The sequence below is a fragment of the Corvus kubaryi genome, unplaced genomic scaffold (assembly GCF_017639235.1).
Source record: "Corvus kubaryi isolate FWS band 111438036 unplaced genomic scaffold, C.kubaryi_AGA036_p1.0 37249, whole genome shotgun sequence".
Classification (NCBI taxonomy): Eukaryota; Metazoa; Chordata; class Aves; order Passeriformes; family Corvidae; genus Corvus; species Corvus kubaryi.
In genome coordinates, this window is record NW_024581072.1 from 2,737,584 (window position 1) to 2,752,317 (window position 14,734).

Genomic DNA, 14,734 nt, shown 5'->3' on the forward strand with positions numbered 1-14,734 from the left:
ATGTCTAACCCTAATAGTCACTGTTGGGATAATATTAGCACTTCTTAAGCAGGCTAGTTTAGAAAGGGAAGTGTATTGTCGGCTCACACCTGCACTGCGTAGTGTTACTAGCACATACTCAGCAATGCAGGCCAAAATGTTCCAATTTTTTTCAGTTCACTTGGTTAAATTTTAGTCATATTGTATTCTTCAAGGCAGTCTCAAGGAGCAAACTCCATGCAGCTGCACAGGGCTGCTTTCCTGATGACACTGTGAACTGATGCCTGACGAAGGGAAGGAATGCAATATACCAAATTTCACATAATTTTCAAGTGTTATTAACCAGGCCTCCAGAGAATCATTTCAAATTGATCAGTGAAGCAGGAGCATGATCTCTGCTCTTCACAGCAAAAGAAGTTCAAAATTCAAGACACCCCGCCTTTTCCTTTCTTAGCTGAGCTGAAGGCTACTGGAATAAGTAGAAATGTTATGCCCATGAATGGGTGTCAGCCTGGTCCATCCTTGGGAGCTTGGTCTTTGCCCTGTGGAGCTGGTGCCTTTAGAATGGAATCTATTTTAGTCACATCCTTGTTTTCTCCTCTAGCGTGTGCAAAGTTGTTAAAATGTCATTCCTTTGTTGGAAACCCTGAAGGAAGGACAAAGGATTTAGTGTGAAATTAGAAACACTGGGAGGTTTTTTTGCCCTTTGGCAGCTTTTAATTTAATTGGGGTTAAGCAACAGTTAAGCAGTACGCAGAGTTTTAGCAAGAGCGAAGCATCTCTCAAGTGAAAGCATGTATCAGATCCTCATTGCTGTGGCTAAGTAGGCTGCAATCTTGCTCAAATTGGCAAGATATTTTACCCTGTCTTTGCAGAAGCAAATTTCTGAACGAATGATAGAGTTTTATTAAGTTCTGGGTTCAAACTGTGGCCCTGATCAGAAAGGGATTTAGGGACACTATTCATCTCATTATGTGCAAACAAACCAAAGACACAAAGTGCCTTTTTCTTTTTCTTGCAGCCCTGTAGGCTTTCCTTCTCCACTTCGCAGCCACCATTTCCACCACAGGCATAGCATACCTACAGTGGTGTACGTGATGACAGCTCTGTTTTATTTGACTTTCTCTCTGGATGCTAATTTGAAAGAGCTTGGCTGAGAACACAGAATACAGGGTGACCTTAACCCTGCCTCTCTGGACCACCTTTTCAAATAATCTTTCAGAGTAAATGTATTTATTCCTTAGACACCCTCAAGAAGAAGGGAAAAGACAGGCTGGGCTCTCCATTCTTTTTTTGTAGTCTCGCTGCCATTCTGCAGCCTCTGTGGTGAAACACAGGCACACATAATGCACCCCAGTGGACATGACCCACAGTGTGAATGCAGGAAATGCTGCAGGAATAATGAATCCTTAAAATGAAATGGTAATAATAAACTCATTCTGATGCATATGTATCAGCTCTGTCACTGCCTCTGATGCTTCATTCTAGGTTATTCAATGTCTTGCAGAAGGGGATGTTTCCAAAGCTGCATTACAGGACTTGTATTATCCAGTAAGCCTGTATTGCCCATATGTTGTATTATCCAGTAGCCTGTTGTATGCCCATATGTTAAATACCAACAAGTTATAATAAATCTGTTTTACCCTGGTGTAAGGGTCTGCTCAGTGTCTGGAGCAGCACAGAGTTGGCTCTGTAGCTTTAAACTGCATCAGGGAAATGAAAGTACAGCAGATACATTTCTTTAAGGTTTCAGAGTTTCCTCTTTGCCATTTTCCTCTCTTGCTCTTGACAAGACTCAGCCTGATGCACAAACATTGATGTCCTGTATGTGAGAAAAGTTAACTACCTTCATCAATTGATTTCTGGAAAAGGAGAGTTTTGCTTGTCTCCTAGACTATACAGAGCACAAAAAAGAGCCTGGGCGCAGGAGTGAGAAAGATGTGACAGGCTAGGCTTTGCATTTAAAACATAGCTACGTAATACAAGCATATTCGATTAGACTACTCAAAACTCATTACTAGACATAAAATCTCCTTTGTCATACTTACTTGAATTCTTCTTAATTTGCTGGAAACTGACAGTTTTCCAGCCAATGCCAAAGGAGTGATTCATGCCTTCTATGGCCTTCTGAATGCACTAAGAAAGAATATTAAACATTAAATATTAAATGGTACTAGGTACTAGGATTCTGAGGCATGATGAGAGCTGTTGCTTTTGTTATTGTTCAGTTTTGGTACTTAAAAATATTGTGTTGCTTATCTGTTTCAAACAGTGAACATCTCACTTCTGCTAACTTGAGCATAATCAGGCAACATATGGACATGACCAGAGCTGAACTAAGAAATGTAATTGAATTAATATCTCAGTTTAGGATAAGGTGGATTAACTTCATTATTTAGAGGTATTTGTAGAAAGCTGCTAAGCAAACCAGCTCTTGAGGTGAAATCATAGTATTTTCTGCAAGCAAAGTTCTGAAATTTGCAGATTCTGAAAGTATAACTGTACTGTAAGATGTACTTTAGAAGTCCAAGCCACAAATATGCCAATGTCCTGTCATTAATAAAGTTTATTTAATGATACAGAAATTCCTCCATGCAGTAGGCTGCTCCATGCCTTTGACTTCTTTCTTTTTGCTTGTCTAACAGCAAAACTATTGAACACACACAGTAAAGAGTTACTCTACGAAAAACTCCACATGTGGTTAGAATATTAAAAAGTGAAGTAAAGTATTATGCCTTAAGGTTTAAACAGCAGCTGTTGAGAATACATGCAGGTACAAAAATAATTCTATTTACACCCAAAAAACCCCAAAAAGTGCAGTAAGTAGAGTCAAGATTTTTCAGAGTAATGGGGATCCTTTTGGGATTTTCTACAAGCCTCTGCCTAAATTAAGCCCAGATTCAGGAAGGGCTTTGGGTCATGGTTTCACTATGCAAAGTCTTTTGTGAGAAGACAAGGTCAAGGGACTTCAGGCCTATTCTCTTTCTTCCAACCTAGATATATGTTTTTTTACAGGACCAGTATGGGAATTAGGGCTGAACAATGTTACTGCACTAGTTCAAGTGACAGAAGGAACAGAAAGAAAGGAGAGACAGGGAAAGGGATGATATTGCTGCCCAAACTGTTTATCATGAAACCACTGTGCTATGCTCCAAAATGCCTTCTCAGTTCCTGAATTAGGCTCTGATTCAAAAAGGCACTTAGATATATGATGTGGCCCATCTCTAATCAGGAAGGCATTTCACCACTTGTTTAAGTATTTTATTAACTGGGTGTCAGTGAGGGAGGGATAATCCCTTGATTCAGGGTTTTCAGGACCTTGACTCAAATTATCGTTGTCCAGTGACACTGCCAGCAGAGCACTGTGAATACAAAAGTTGACAGCACAAAATCCTGCATAGCTGAGCTTGTGCAAAGTAGCAGTATTGCCCCATGAGGAATTTCTTCTGTCTGAATAAAGTGGTTCAAATGCAGGAGTGCAGATGCATTTGAGCACTAAGGTAGGTGGGAGTGAATAACCAAGCCTGAGCCCTGTGACTGCACTGCTGCTGCGGCTTATTGCCACACTGTGAAAATAAATAATCACAACCGCCCCAGCAGATTTGCTGGAGACTCCAGTGACAGAGTGAAGGGGGTATCAGACCTGGGAAAAAAAAACAACCCCCAAACAAACAAATAAAAAAAAATCTGAATTTCACATGGACTTTGTCCATCTGCTTCAGCTGTCAGGCAGAAGAGCCTAGCTGAGTGCATTACATGTCTTTGCATCTCTTAAATGTTCCTTTACCACGTGGTAGAGCTAATAATTATTAACCTGAACAGTGGTGGGGCCCATCCCAGTTTTGTGACTTAGCAGAGGCTGGGGAAATGAGTCAGTTCCATTGATGAAAAACCCTGACATTCATGGTTTGATGTCCTATTTCTATGTCTCGTGTAGTGCCACTAGCTCTGCTTTAGAATAGGATGAAAGAAACTCAGTGTCTTTCATTTCACTTGAAGATGAAAAGATTCAGAGCACCTTTTTGGTTGCCCTGAAATAACAGCCCATTTTATGGCAGTTTTCAGTTTCAATTACTGGCTGTAGCTATTTAAAATATATACATTTCTCAAAACAGCCATTGTAGTTGTGTCGGATTTTTTCAAATCACTGTTTCTGCAAGACGCAGCTATTGGACTTACAGAAAACATATTCCTAGTGTAAATGCTTGGTGTAAATGTGTATATGTGATGCCAATACAGAAAACGCTGCCACAGAGGCAACGTGAGCTCTCCCAAATGTTTTCAGAAGCATTGTTGTTTGTATACTGTGCTTCAGACATTTCCAAGAAATGTACTGGTGTGAGGACCTGCTTCTGACACACCAGCATCCAGTGTAGTTGGTTTGGCTTGAGGGTACAGAGAGGGTTAGAATAGTTTCTTCATGTCCCCATCTTCTGTGTTGTCTGAGGGCATGGGGTCTTCCCACAGCAACCCTTTATACCAACCAAATAAAGCACACTAATGATTCTGGTGACACTGACATATTTACCCTCATGTCTATGGCTTTAAAAATAAATATGTATTTTTATTGCTCATCTTGTCTTGCCTTTTCTTAGAGGCTTGATGTTTCATCTCCTCGCTCACATATGGCTGCAAATGGGCAGAGGGTATAAAACAAATAAAGGGAAGAAGGTGGTGGAAATGGACAGAAGCATAAAAACAGCGCTATCATATATATTGTGTTTGCTTTACATCTGGTGAAAAATAAGATGTCTGTTTGCAAGTGACAGCCTGTCCCATTTTAACATTTGGAGTTCCAGTGACAGGACCAGTATAGAAGCAAAATAAAGTTTTCTCCTTGTGCCATTTGAGATGAGAGATGAGTTCCTAGTAAGGCCTTTTGGAAGGACTCAAAGAGTGCTGGCATCAGTCCAAGGGAGATGGATTTTGGAAGGGAGATTGGTGAAACACTGAAAGGATGAATAAATGAATCATTTTGTACCACGTGTGATGGCCCTCTCTCCCCACACCATGACTGCTGGCAATGATGTTGCTCATTGGGCCTGATCGCTTGCTTTAGGTCACTTCTCCATTTTTATACAGTGCACTTATTTAATTTGAAGAAAGTGCAATCAATAAAAAGCGATCCTTTTATCTTCCTCATCAATCTCATCTTAATGAACATGCACTTTTTTCTTCTTCTTAAATCCTTGGTTACAATGCTTTTAATTTCTCAAGTGTATGGTAGAAAAAGGGGTGCAAACACATGATGGAGCAGTTGGTGCTGCATGTTGCTGGTTGCTTCTTACTGAAGAATGAACATGTTCTTAAAGGAAAGCAGTGGTCTGGGGGAGGGGGTGCAGATCACTTGTCCTGCACTGATGTATGGTCCTCTGAGTATTCTTTTTTAAGCTGTCATCCAGCAGAGCCATGAATAACCACTTATGAAGAGATATTTTCATTTCCTAATGTCCCAGCAGTGGCAAGAAAGTAGATAATTCTTATGAAATATTTTTGTGGACTATTAAGACTTTATTTAAAGGAGATAGATATTGGAAAGCCAATGCCTTCCATGAGAATGACTCACCACGCCTACTTTCCAAAACTTTCAGCAGGTTTGGGTCTCACTATGGTATGACTGAAGGGTCAGCTGAGTTAAATGGTACTTGTGCTCTAGTTTGCAGGATGATGTCAGTCATAACCACATATCTATTCACATCTTTGTGGCTGGCCAGAGAGAATGGTCCTCTGCAGTTTGGTAATATGAAGTCTACCTCCTTTTAGCACCCATAAAACTGGTGGACAGATAGAACATGTTCCTCCTCATCACAGGCTGGAGGTTAATGCTGGTTTGGGTTTTGCATTATTTCCTTGAGCCTTCTGGGAGTGAAACTTTTCAAAAAAACCCCACTTGATTCTTTGCAAAAACACTCCATGAAATAAAATTACAGTTTTCTAAGGCTCTTAGTTTCAACATGTCATTTGGCAGGAGTCCAAATCTCAGTCATAGATTAGCTTCATTAGTGTAGACTCAATCTGCATTTTCCTCTAAGCCAAAGAGACCCAAGCTATGTGGGAATCAGAAATAAATCTTTGCACAAGAAGCTAACCTTATTGCAAACAGGCAAGTAATTTTCTTTTTTGTCCTTCCGTGTTTACCACCACTGGGCTACCCCAGTAAAACTTTGTTACCTCAAGGTCATGCTCCCACTTGATTTCTTCCGCGGTCTCCCTTCCAATGAGCCAATTGCTGACTCCTCGCGGCCACTCCTCTCCTTCAGCCGGGGCAGAATCCATGTTTGAGCAGAGCATGCCACTGCTAGCATGTCACAGCAGAAATGTAAAAAGCTCAAGCCTGCAGCTGCAGGATAAAGGACTTCTGCATTGCTTTGGGGGCAAGGGGAACAGAAAGGACCCACAAAGTCAGCGAACTGTACCTTCAGTTTATGCTTGTATCTTCAGACCAAAGTGAGAGACAATCATCAATCAGCTTTTACGGCAGCGTCTAGAGCTGACTCATGTGCTCCCGTACCCACCCCGACGCGGTAAAGAGCACAGGGTTTCATTTTGGTCCAAAAGGTTCCGGGAGGAACCGTCCCGTGAGGTATAGAATTGCAGCATGGCAGGCAGGCTGTGTTCTGGCCCTGGCCACCTGTGGAGCAGGGCCAGGGAAGCTGCCTGGCCGATGATTCAGCGCCTCCTTTCTCCCTTCTTGGCGGGGAATAGCGGGAGCCGCAGGCACCCCGGAGGCGGGGGCAGCGTGCCGGGTGCCGCCGCGCTCTCCTCGCCGCAAGACCCCGTGGCCCCTGCGGAGCTGGGGGGCTGAAGCAGCGCTGCAGGCTTCCCTGCGGAGGGGGAGGAGGGGGAGGAGGTCTGGGCAGAGCCGTCTGCGTGGTGCTGAGGCAGGCAGCCTGCGCGCCAGGGCTGGAGGTGCGGCGGGGGAAGGGACCCGCAGCGGAGGAGGGCACTGCAGCCTGGCCGGGAGCCAGGGACCACGGGCACGCTGCGGCCGCGGAGCCGGCGGGGGGTGTGCGGGTGTGCCCGCCCGCCTGCCTGCCTGCCGGGAGGAGCTGCTGCGGGCAGGCTGGGCCTGCCGGTGCAGGGGAAAAAGGCAGGGAGAGATGCTGTCCAGCCTCAGTTTAGCCAGCCGGGCTGGGGCAGGAGCTCTTTGGAAGAGCCCTTTCCCGGTCCATGCGAGCTGGTGGCCCCTGCGGCAGCAAGGTGAGAAAGGGGGCGATGCCGCACATGCAGAGGAGCCCCTCAATGTGTCCCCGTGCGGTAGCACGCCATCCCTCTGCCTAGCTGTGCAGCCTTTTGCGTGTTTGGTTTAACTTCGTGGCAGCCCTTGTAAGGAAGGTGCAAGATCTCCACGTGCGTTTCTGTTCAGCACAGCACCAGGGAGATGTGAGCATAGCAGGAACGTGGCGTAAAGGAAAGCAGATAAGTGTAGATAGGATGGAGGGGCGCAAAGATTACTGGAGGTTGAACACAGGCAGTTTGCCAGGAAGACCAGTGCAGGAAAGATGTGTACAGGACAGTGGATTAAACACGAGCTCAGAGAAGTGCCAGCCGGAGAAAGTCTCTTTACTGGAAATAGGAAGGTTGAAAAATTAGACATGGATAAAGAAGGAAAGAGATTTTTAAAAAATTCTGCCAAGCACTCAGATGCTATAGTATCTCATCTGTCTGGGTCTCAGCTTGCACTCCACTTTGAAGAGTCAGCTTCACACCTGAGGAACAACTTGTGTGTGCAAAAGTATGTCTGCTTTTCCCAGATTTATCAATTAGTCAGATAAAAGGTACATCCTTTTTCTAGAAACCATGCTTACTTGTAGCCACAGACCACCACACCTGTCACGGCAATGCTACTGTGCTGTTACAATTTCTACAGACGTTGTGTTGTTACTGCTGTTTGAAATAGGTTTTGAGATACTCGAGAGAGGCTGCACTGATGCAGGATATTACCAGCTAAAGAGAACATGTGCTTTGTAATAAAGAGAAGCCATGTATGTAAATACGCAGTGCAAGCTGTTCATTCTGTCTGAGGTTACTGATCACATCATTAACCAAAGGACCAGACACTTCAATGGTAATGTAGGCTAGATTGTAAGATGATTTATCTTTTTGCATTCTTTCAGAGAGTGTTATCACTGGCTGTGCTTTAAGGTAAATGCTCCAAGCACTTGATTGTAGTAGCATTGTGATTACTTCAGTTGGCTACCACAGCCTCACAGGAAGCTTTGTGATCAGACATCCATCAATTAGTCCTTGACATGACTGTCTGTAAAAACACTATGGGATTCATTGAGATTTTGATAAATCTTTTTCATGCGAATGTTACTAATGTTCCCATGGAAGGCGGGGGGGTGAAGTGGGAGTGGAGTTGGAGGCAGAGAGAGAATATGTATGAGCCAGATGCCTCTTTTGACACTACCAAAAATACGTTGTTACAAAGGAATTTGCCTTCCATGTGCCTGACTAAGATACCAACAAAAATTAGTTCAGAGCAATTTGTAGCACTTGATTCTTTGTTTCCTTATGAATCCTGCAGCCATTTATACTATGGAGAAACAGGGATTCTCACCAGCAAATCTTCAATGTAAATGTTTTCATTAAGTTCAAGGAACTGGAAATTGCCTTGCTTTTCATACACATCTTTATTGTTACACAGTTGCATTTTTCTGTGAGAGACAAAAGAGACTGGCAATAGATCTGATTCTGATCTTACTTTCATTATGTTAACCAGACTGTTGATTTACCCTTGTATTATACTGCGCTGGTGGAAACGGTAGTGCTGGGTATTAGTAAAGGTGAGAAATGACAGCCAAATTTAAAAACAAAGTGTAAGCCTTTAATAAATAATAATAAAATACTTTAATTCTTTTCTTTTTGTTTTTTTTAGTCTAAGGTGAGTGAGGATATATTCTAGCAACCTGTGAGCTCTTGAAAACTATATTCAGGAATTGACTTTAGTGTGAAGTCTGAGGTTTTTGGGTTTGGAAAAGGGTTTGGAAAGGAGGTTGGAAAATGGAACTAAAAAAAAAGCAAACCTCTTTGCAATAACTTGAATGAAAATTTGCCAGAGGTGGGAATGGCTTAGGGTGTTTTATTCCCTCTGCTTGATCTAAGATGCATTCCAGCCCTATTCCTAGGAAATAAAACTTACTCAGGAGCTTGGAAAGAAAATCTATCTCTAGGTGTCAGGCAGGGAAAAACTGCTTCTGGAAAGAGGTCTTCCCCTTGGGAGAGATCGAATATCAGACTGAGCGAGCCCAGTCCAACCCAAAGAGCTCCCACCGACACCCGGTCCTTGCCGGAGGACTTTGCCATCGATGGCCGCCGCCGCCTCTGGCCACGGTTTGCCTGGAGAGAGGGAGCGGGTGGGTGCACAACTCCTGTCCGCTCCCTCCCTTTGATTTGATGGCCTTATTCCTCCTAATTGGATAAAATAGGAAGTCACTGACAGTCCTGCGTTGCTGGGTGTACTGATTTCACTCAGAGCAGCCCTGCAGAGTGCGGGGGGTGGGGTAGGGGAGGAAGGAGCGAGTCTGTACATCAGGGAAACAGGCTGCGAGGGGGCTGGGGGAGCGGGGCGGGGGGGGGACGGAGGAAAGTGAATGAGCGCTCAAGGAGGACAAAGAGGGAGGGGAGATAAAGGGAGTTACCATCGTCTTGGCATCGCTCTTCCTTTCAAACCTCTCTGTAATGATATTGTTTGCAGTGATGCTCAGACAGCGAGCACCTGCTGCTCTGTAATGATTCAGCCTCTTTCAGCCGCTGCTGTAACACGACAGGATGCTGCTGCTACTGTCACTTCTGCCGCTGCCGCTGTTGTTAGAGATTTTGCTTTTGCTCCTTCTGCCGCATGACAATTGTTTTCCTCGTCTAAGCAGATACCAGCCTCAGATGCTCAAGGTGAGAGTGTTGCCTTTTGCTCTGGGCTACTGGTTTACTTAATCCGGTCAGTTTGTTCAGTGTTTGTGGTTTTCTTTATCTCATCACCCTCTTTCCCCTTGTTTTGTTTTGTTGTGCTTGCTTTTGGGGGAATGTTTCTTCCCTCCTGCAGAAGAGCTGGAATTGCTTGAGAGGCATTTAAGGAATTCTAAAAGTGGCTAGCAAACAGGAGCTCAATAATTGCAAAGCTATTCTCACTTCAGAGAAGCAGAGACAGTGACGGAGGGCTTGGGGGCAGAGGGACCAGGGGATCTAATTTTTCCTGTGCATTACTCCTCTCGCAGTTTGGATGATGTTGCTGAGCTTCAACCTTTTATTGACTCCCACTCTGTGATTTTTGCAGAGCACTGTGACTATTACTACCGTCTCTTTTTGTCTGTGTCTCACAGTAATGGACTGTGATAGAGTTAAGGCCTTTTGGAGGTGAGCTGTTTGAGAGCTGATGCTTAAACATGTCTGAAGTAGCTGCCGACACTTTCCCCAGCCCTTCAGCTCAACTGAGCCCCGATGCGTCCCTCAACGGGCTCCCGGATGAGGAGAACATGCCGGGGACCCAAAGAGAGGACAGAAGTGTCCAGGGGATAGCAGGCCTTGCCGCAGCCTGCTGTGCGTGCCTGGAGGCAGAGCGACTGAAGGGCTGCCTCAACTCTGAAAAGATCTGCATCGCCCCTATCTTGGCTTGCCTGCTTAGCCTTTGCCTCTGCATTGCTGGCCTCAAGTGGGTCTTTGTGGACAAGATTTTTGAGTATGACTCTCCTACCCACCTTGACCCTGGGAGGATAGGACAAGACCCAAAGAGCGCTGTGGATCCTACAGCTCTATCTGCCTGGGTGCCTTCAGAGGTGTATGCCTCACCCTTCCTCATACCTAGCCCCAAGAGCAAGGCTGAAGTGACAGTGCGAAGTGACAGCTCACTCGTACCCTCCAAACCATTCCTCCAGCCTTCTCTATATAACCGCATCCTAGATGTTGGCTTGTTGTCCTCTGCTGCACCTTCGCTGTCACCACCCGCCCTGGAGCCTACCACAGCATCTCAGGCACAAGCAACAGAAACCAATCTCCAAACTGCTCCAAAACTTTGTAAGTAAAAGCTGTATGTTCCTTTGGTTTTTTTCCCTTTCACAGAAAAAAAAAAAGGAAAAAAAAAACAAACCACTTAACTGTTCTGGCACTGTCTACAAGGAGGGCATGTGATTGGTTTGCAAAGATCAAGTGTGCTAGGACAGGTATAGCATGGGTTACCTTCTGAGAAGAGCATCTAGAGTCCTTTGAACTTAGTTCTGAGATATGCAGGACTTCCTGTGGGATGTCTGTAAAAGGCTAGTACTGCCTTTTTCTCTGCATCCACTTGTAGGAAAGTATGTGATTTACTTCTAGGGTTTATCTGATAGCTATTCCACATGGTATATTTTCCTTATAAATTGGCTTTGTGTCCTTTGCTGGATCTTCCGTGTGCGTTCTTTGCCTTGCCTGCAGAGCACTTCTGGTACATCCTTCCTGAAGTCTGTGTCTGGCAAATATCCCTATCATTCTCATGAAACTCTCAGAACAGTGAGGAAAAGCAACAGCAGATTTGAAGCAGTTAGAAACTAGGAACTATTAATTTAGCATCTAGCTTATGAGCTTTCTCTTAGGAGCAAAGCATACATTTCTCTTTGTCTTTCCCCATCTCTAGGAGCTGATTCTTGTTTAAACTGTTTCCCGTATATTGCCTTACTGCCTTTTGTGGGGCATTTCAGGAAAGAATTTTTTCCAATGTAGGAAGAGTCAATTTCCAAATTAGTCTTTGCTCATCATAAAAACAAAAACAAAAAAAGGTATCTGTATTATTTTCTCAGTTGTGATCATAAAGCATCAAAATACTGCATTGCTGAAGTGTCATTTCTTTGTCATTCATAATTTTCAACCCATCAAATTCAAAGCAAACCAAGCCAGAAGTTCCTGAGTTGTGTAAAGCTGTGCAACTCTAGTAAAAGAGAAGGCAGTGCACTGTTCTGCTGAGAGCACAGGGCTGAGGTTTCCTGTGGAAAGCTGCAGTGATCAGAGTGAAAAATTGCATTCCTCACAAATTTCCTTGCAGGTCCCCATCCCATTTATTCTCCCTCATGCCTTCCCTGTAATGCTGCAGGTTGGCCACATTGAAGATGGCACATACTAGACCTCACCCTGAGCTCTGAAGTCACCAGAAGTTCACTTCTAAGTTTAGCCCCACTGGGACTGGACATAGATATGTGGCATTTGGATTAGCTTTAACATTTTAGGCCAGCCACCTTGCCACTGAAAATGAGCATAACTACAGTGATTTCAGAGGAGGTCCTTTCAGCTGACAGTCAATCTTGAACAGCAGTTCCAGAATCAGTGAAAGAAAGTTCTGAGTATTCCTGCAGAAACCCTGCTGCCTTTTGCTTAGATAATGGGTGACTACCATCCTTCAGATTAAAAGAAATTTGTCAGATGGAAACAGTCTAATAGAGAAATACTGCTGTACCATTAAATGACAGGGGCTTTGTCTGTGGTATTACTTGAATTAACCACCTTTGCAATTAAATAGAACTATACTAAGTGAGCTTCTTTTAAAATATTGCCGATGCATAATATCTTCTTTGTACTGCAAATATTCTGACATTAAATATGACCTTTTAACACATTTTGCTTTATAAAGTAACCAGAGACCACTGTTCAGTCATAATTGCCTCAAGAATCCCTCTTGTCTTTCCACATATGAGGCAAACCTTTATCAATAACATGCTAACTTCATCTCTGAAGTAAAGAAGGGAGGGGTGTGGGGGTGGGCGGGGGGGGGCACAGAAGAGATTCTTTGGAGCTGTCACTGACAAAAAGCCATTATCTGCGTTCAGATCTGCTCACATCTGGGAAATAAATGAATAAATGGTGGTCCAGAAGTTAGGTGATTGGGTTGAGAGGGGGTTTTTTGCTTTTGATTTGGGGGTTTTGTATGTGTGAGAGTTTTTGAGGTTTGGGATTTTTGTTTAATTTTGCCTTTTTTAGACATAAATGTGTTTTAAGGCATTGTAGACTTCCATAGCTACAGACTGAAAGGAGAGGGAGATCTGGTAGCAGATTAAGTTTGGGTTGCTGAGGGAGAATGTTGTATAGACAGAATTTATTCTAACTGTGGCACATGATTCAGACTATGGCAAGAGTCTGTGATTCTCTGCAAAGAAAAATATGAAGACTTAGCTGGAAAAATACACTGCAGAAGGTCTGCCTAAGAATTCCAAGAGGCATGAAAAGAACTTTCTGGACAGCTCTTAAAGCACTGTCTTGGGGTTTTTGAAACAGCTGCATTTCAAACACATCATTGTGTTTTATGTAGAGCAAGATTTGTTGGAGAGGTTGACAGATTGCATCAGTGCTAACTTTTTTTAATGCCTTTGACAGCTATAAAATTCTCAGTGACATGGCTTGAAAAGTAGCATCTGCAAATTGGATTGTCCCTTCTTTTGCCTTTCAGTGTCCTTTTTTCTTTTCAGGCAGAGTGAGGTAACATGTTCCCAAAAAGTCCTTTATGTGCTGAAATTTTTTTTTCCAGTGCAGAAATAAAATGAAATGCACATTTCATATTCTGTGCTTGATGTACTGTTTCTGAACCTATCCCTTCCATGAGTTTCCAAATCCTTTTCCCTTCTCCTCTCTTTTCTGTCTTACTCAGCATATTCCCCTTAAAGCTGTATCCTTCAAGGTCATAGTCTGCAGAGAGCTAATTGATTCTTCTTTCTCCTGGAGCCTGGAAGAGAAAGCAGAAGAGAGACAATCCTGGTAATTGTGTCTGGTGTATTAGATTCAAGACTGGTCTTGCTTTTTTTGTTATACTTTGCCCTTTTATCAATACAGAAATATTTCTTAATGTTTAGCTTACCTTTTGTATTTTAATATCATTTTTCCTTTGCTGAAAGAGAAAGGAAAGGTGGATGTTTTAAAGCATTCCCATATTTAGGGAGCTTGTCATCTTAGCATAATTACACCAGAGAAGATATTATTACAAGCAGGATATAATAGTACACCCCAACCTACAATCTCCCTCCCTCTGAGAAGACATGCAGATTGTAATAATGCTAACTCAGTTCAGAAGCTAAATTTCACTTCTTCTAACACTATCATCTTTAAATGCAATTCCACCCTTTATCAAGGCTGGTTAGAAATTCAGCTCTGTAGTACTGCAAAAACTGTGTTTCTGTAATAATAGCTTTTATACATCTGCAAACCAACCGTTCCCCTCGTTAAAGGTCTTCCTACAGCCTCCTCTTTCAATTTAAGCAGATTTCCCCACAAAACACCCAGAAAGGCCCACGTGGAGCTTGCCATTCTGGGGTGACAGCTCTGCCAAAATAGTGCAGGGTTCCTGTGTTTTGGTTCTGCCCCAGAGCGGAGGTACCCAAGCAGGCCTTGGCTTTGGGACCACAACACTCATGGCTTGGTGAAGTGCCACAGGGCACACTAGAAGCAGGGCAGGAGGCAGACCACAGCATGATTTTTCTGGAGTGGCTTTCCTTGGGAGCAGAGCAAAGGCCCATTGGAGAGCAGGATCCAGAGGGTGCACGTGCCCGGTGGCACATCCACACAGCCCCTGCATCCATTTCACTTTTGGCTTCCCTGGCCAGCTCAGGTACCATGCGCTGACGGGCCAGCTGCACATGTTATGCCATGCTGGTGGCCAGCAGATGATCAACAGGCATGTCTTCATCTCCCTACAGCACCAGACCTGTGCATGTCCCTTGGGAGGCAAGCAGGACTCCTTCCTGTCTCACTTATGCTGGCCCTCGCCTAGAGAATGAGGAAGTGGAAGAAGGGCCCTGCATTA

At 43.9% G+C, this 14,734-nt stretch overlaps 1 protein-coding gene across 13 annotated transcripts in view; it reads left to right on the plus strand.

Moving 5' to 3' along the window:
• NRG1 (neuregulin 1) overlaps positions 1-14,734 on the plus strand; it is a 335,927-nt gene that overhangs the window by 222,994 nt on the left and 98,199 nt on the right. For 2 of the 13 annotated variants that reach the window (XM_042023436.1, XM_042023439.1), the window contains exon 1: positions 9,631-10,992. The exons of 7 other annotated variants lie outside the window; for them this stretch is intronic. In XM_042023436.1, the coding sequence (XP_041879370.1) occupies positions 10,365-10,992 (628 nt within the window). In that variant the 5' untranslated portion in view covers positions 9,631-10,364. Of the gene's footprint in view, positions 1-9,628; positions 10,993-14,734 lie in introns of those variants that run through there. 4 more of the 13 variants (XM_042023433.1, XM_042023437.1, XM_042023435.1 and 1 more) reach the window with 4 other exon arrangements.